Raw genomic sequence first — 3,744 nt, 5'->3', positions numbered from 1 at the left:
CCCCCCCCCCCACCTCCCCAACAGGCCACCAGCACCACCCTCCACTACATCCACATCGAGCAGCTGGACAAGGTGAGCTTTGGGGAGGGGGTGGCAGAGAGTTTGGGGAAGATGGGGGGGCCCTGCTTGGATTGGACCCCCCCTCAACCATGTCTTGTTTTAATTTTATTCTAATTTTTGATTTTTTTACCCCGATTTTCCTTGCTCCTCCTCCAAAAAAAAGATCTCGGAGAGCCCCTCGGAGATCATGGAGTCCCTCACCAAGATGTACAGCATCCCCAAAGACAAGCAGGTGAGGGCACGGGGGGGGGTTTTGGGGGGCACCTGCCGTGACAAAAGCCACGGTGACCCCTCCCTCTCTTCAAATCTTCTCTGATTTCCCCCCAAATCCTTCTGCCCCCCCCCCAACAGATGCTCCTCTTCACCCACATCCGCTTGGCCCACGGCTTCTCCAACCACAAGAAGAGACTCCAAGCCGTGCAAGCCCGGCTCCACGCCATCTCCATTTTGGGTATGTGTTGTTGGGGGTTTAATTAAGGGGTATTTTAATTAATTAAGATGATGGTGGGGGTTTTGGGGTGTTTTATTGAGTGACACCCCCTTTCTTTTTATTTTTTGGGGGGCAGTTTACTCCAACGCCTTGCAAGAGTCAGCCAACAGCATCCTCTACAATGGCCTCATCGAAGAGTTGGTTGACGTTCTCCAAATCACCGACAAACAGCTGATGGTGAGGAACACCCCCAAAATGTCCCCTTTTCCCCCCAATCCCACCTTCTCTTTAACCCTTCCCCTTCCTGCAGGACATCAAGGCTGCTTCCCTCCGCACCTTGACTTCCATCGTCCACCTGGAGCGAACCCCCAAACTCAGCAGCATCATCGATTGCACCGGAACCGCTTCCTACCACGGTTTTTTACCCGTTTTAGTCCGAAATTGCATCCAAGCCATGATCGGTGGGTGGAAGAAAACCTCAAGAAGAGGAGAAGGTTGGGATTTGAGGGGTATTTTCCTTCTCCTCCACCTCCTAACGCCTTCTTGTGTCCCCCCCAAGACCCTTCCATGGAGCCCTATCCCCACCAGTTCGCCACCGCCCTCTTCTCCTTCCTCTACCACTTGGCCAGTTATGACGCCGGCGGCGAAGCCTTGGTCTCCTGCGGGATGATGGAAGCTCTGCTGAAGGTGAAACCACCTCCAAAAAACCACATTAATTTTAGTTTAAAGACAATTTAAGGATTCTTTAACTTCATTTTTGCTTTTTAATTTGTTTTCTTTCTCAAAAGGTGATCAAGTTCTTGGGTGACGAGCAGGACCAGATCACCTTCGTCACCCGGGCGGTGCGGGTGGTGGACCTCATCACCAACCTGGACATGGCGGCCTTCCAGTCCCACAGCGGCCTCTCCATCTTCATCTACCGCCTCGAGGTAGCGGCCCGTTGCTTTTTTGAGGGGTGCTGGGGGTCCTTTTTGGGGTGCTTAGGGCTTTTTTTGTGTGTTGGGCTTTTTTAGGGTGTTGAGGGACCCGTTTCTGGGTTCTTGAGGGCCCTTTTCTGTGTATTGAGGGCCTTTTTTGGGGTGCTAGAGGCCTTTTTGTGGGCCTGAGGGTCTTTTTGATGTGCTGGGGGTCTTCTTGGGGTGTTTGGAGTCCTTTTTGGGGTGCTGGGGGTGTTTTTGGGGTGCTGAGGGACCCATTTCTGGGTTCTTGAGCGCTTTTTTTTGTGTATTGAGGCTCTTTTTTTTTGGGGTTCTTGAAGACCCTTTTTTGTGTATTGAGGGCCCTTTTTGGGGTGCTGGGGGGCTTTCTGGGGTGTTTGGAGTCGTTTTTGGGGTGCTGAGGGTCTTTTTGGGGTGCTGAGGGACTCATTTCCCGGTTCTTGAGGGCCTTTTTTTGTGTATTGAGGCCCTTTTTTGGGGGGTTCTTGAAAACCCTTTTTTGGGGCCATTGAGGGCATTTTTTGGGGTGTTAGGGGTCTTTTTGGTGGGTCTGAGGGTCTTTTTTGGGGTGCTTGAGGCCCCTTTTTGGGGGTGTTGGGGGGTCCTTTTGGGGATCCTTGAGGGAGACCATTTTTGAGGGGCTTGAGAGGCCATGTTTTGGGGCACTTAATGGCCATTGTGGGCTCCTGAGGGCCATTTTTGGGTACCTCAATCCATTTTTGGGGTGCCTCAGCCCATTTTTGGGGCGCTGAGGGCCATGTTGGGGTGCCTCAATCCATTTTTGAGGTGCTGAGGACCATGTTGGGGTACCTCAAGCCATATTTGGGTTCCTTAGGGCCATGTTGGGGTGCCTCAACCCATTTTTGGGACGCTGAGGACCATTTTGGGTTCCTGAGGGCCATGTTGGGGTACCTCAACCCATTTTTGGGGTGCCTCAACCCATTTTTGGAGCGCTGAGGGCCATGTTGGAGTACGTCAACCCATTTTTTGGGTTCCTGAGGGTCATTGTGGGGTACCTCAACCCATTTTTGGGGCACCGAGGGCCTTTTTGGGGTACCATGTTGGGGTGCTGAGCCTTCTCTCCCTCCCTGACCCCGCAGCACGAGGTGGACCTGTGCCGCCGGGAGTGTCCCTTTGTCATCAAGCCCAAGGTGCAACGTCCCCCGGCGGCCGCCGCCGCCATCGTCCCCGAGGGAGAGGAGATGGAGACGGACATGGAGGGTGAGGAGCCGGAGGGTGGCGAGGAGGGGGGGTTGTCCTCCCCCTTCAACGTCACCCGTCACCCCCTCCTTGTCACCGTCACCCCTTCAGTGACCGACGTGGCCATGGAGAGCAGCCCAGGTCCTTCCACCGAAACCCGGCCGGATCCAGCGCCGTCGGCCAACGCCGCCATCCCCACCACCAGCGCTGCCGCCATCACCTCCTCCTCCCCACGCGGCGGTAGGTGTCCCCCACCACCCCCGTGTCCCTTCTTTCTCCATTTTGGGGGTGCCTCACACCCTTGTGTGTCCCCCCCCCTCTCTTTTTAACACCTCAGGAGTCCAGTGCATCCCCCAACGCGCCGCTTTGCTCAAATCCATGCTGAATTTCCTCAAAAAAGCCATCCAAGATCCCGCTTTCTCTGACGGCATCCGCCATGGTGGGTGTCCCAATGCCTCCCCCACCCCTTGGGGGGACAGGAGAGTTGGGGCAACACCCCGACACCCCCTCAACTCTTTTTCTTTTCTTTTTTTTAATGCTTTTTCCTTCAAAAACCCAAGTGATGGACGGCTCGCTCCCCACCTCCTTGAAGCACATCATCAGCAACGCCGAATATTACGGCCCTTCCCTCTTCCTCCTGGGTGAGCTCCGCTTAAAAAAAACCCCACAAAACCAACAAAATGAACCCCGCTGGATGGGTTTTTTTGGGGGAGAAGGGGGTTTTTCTCTCCTCTTTTTTTCCCCCCTCGTCCTCAGTCCTTCTTCCTCCTGCCGCAGCGACCGAGGTGGTGACGGTCTTCGTGTTCCAGGAGCCTTCGCTGCTCTCCTCCCTGCAGGACAACGGCCTCACCGACGTCATGCTCCACGCTCTCCTCATCAAAGACGTGAGGGTTTTTTCCTCACCCAAAACCACCCTTTTTCTTACTCTTACTCACGTCCATCCCATAATACGTATTTTTTTTTTTTAATTAATAACCAAGGTACCCGCCACCCGGGAGGTTTTGGGTTCCTTACCCAACGTTTTCAGCGCCCTTTGCCTCAACGCCCGGGGCCTGCAGTCCTTCGTCCAGTGCCACCCTTTCGAGCGCCTCTTCAAAGTCCTCCTTTCTCCCGATT

General features: G+C 54.5%; 1 protein-coding gene across 1 annotated transcript in view; it reads left to right on the top strand.

Annotated features, from left to right (window-relative positions):
- LOC106899836 (E3 ubiquitin-protein ligase HUWE1-like) overlaps positions 1 to 3,744 on the top strand; it is a gene marked incomplete at its 5' end in the record, with an annotated part of 31,965 nt that overhangs the window by 14,556 nt on the left and 13,665 nt on the right. Inside the window, 13 exons of the mRNA XM_014961761.1 lie at positions 25 to 72; positions 224 to 292; positions 412 to 511; positions 627 to 727; positions 801 to 951; positions 1,050 to 1,177; positions 1,279 to 1,419; positions 2,529 to 2,649; positions 2,740 to 2,868; positions 2,966 to 3,067; positions 3,189 to 3,269; positions 3,406 to 3,512; positions 3,609 to 3,741. Coding sequence (XP_014817247.1) covers positions 25 to 72; positions 224 to 292; positions 412 to 511; positions 627 to 727; positions 801 to 951; positions 1,050 to 1,177; positions 1,279 to 1,419; positions 2,529 to 2,649; positions 2,740 to 2,868; positions 2,966 to 3,067; positions 3,189 to 3,269; positions 3,406 to 3,512; positions 3,609 to 3,741 — 1,411 coding nt within the window. The remainder of the gene's footprint in view (positions 1 to 24; positions 73 to 223; positions 293 to 411; positions 512 to 626; positions 728 to 800; positions 952 to 1,049; positions 1,178 to 1,278; positions 1,420 to 2,528; positions 2,650 to 2,739; positions 2,869 to 2,965; positions 3,068 to 3,188; positions 3,270 to 3,405; positions 3,513 to 3,608; positions 3,742 to 3,744) is intronic.

The sequence above is a fragment of the Calidris pugnax genome, unplaced genomic scaffold (assembly GCF_001431845.1).
Source record: "Calidris pugnax isolate Ruff unplaced genomic scaffold, ASM143184v1 scaffold893, whole genome shotgun sequence".
NCBI lineage: Eukaryota > Metazoa > Chordata > Aves > Charadriiformes > Scolopacidae > Calidris > Calidris pugnax.
This window is presented reverse-complemented; position numbering and strand designations above follow the sequence as displayed.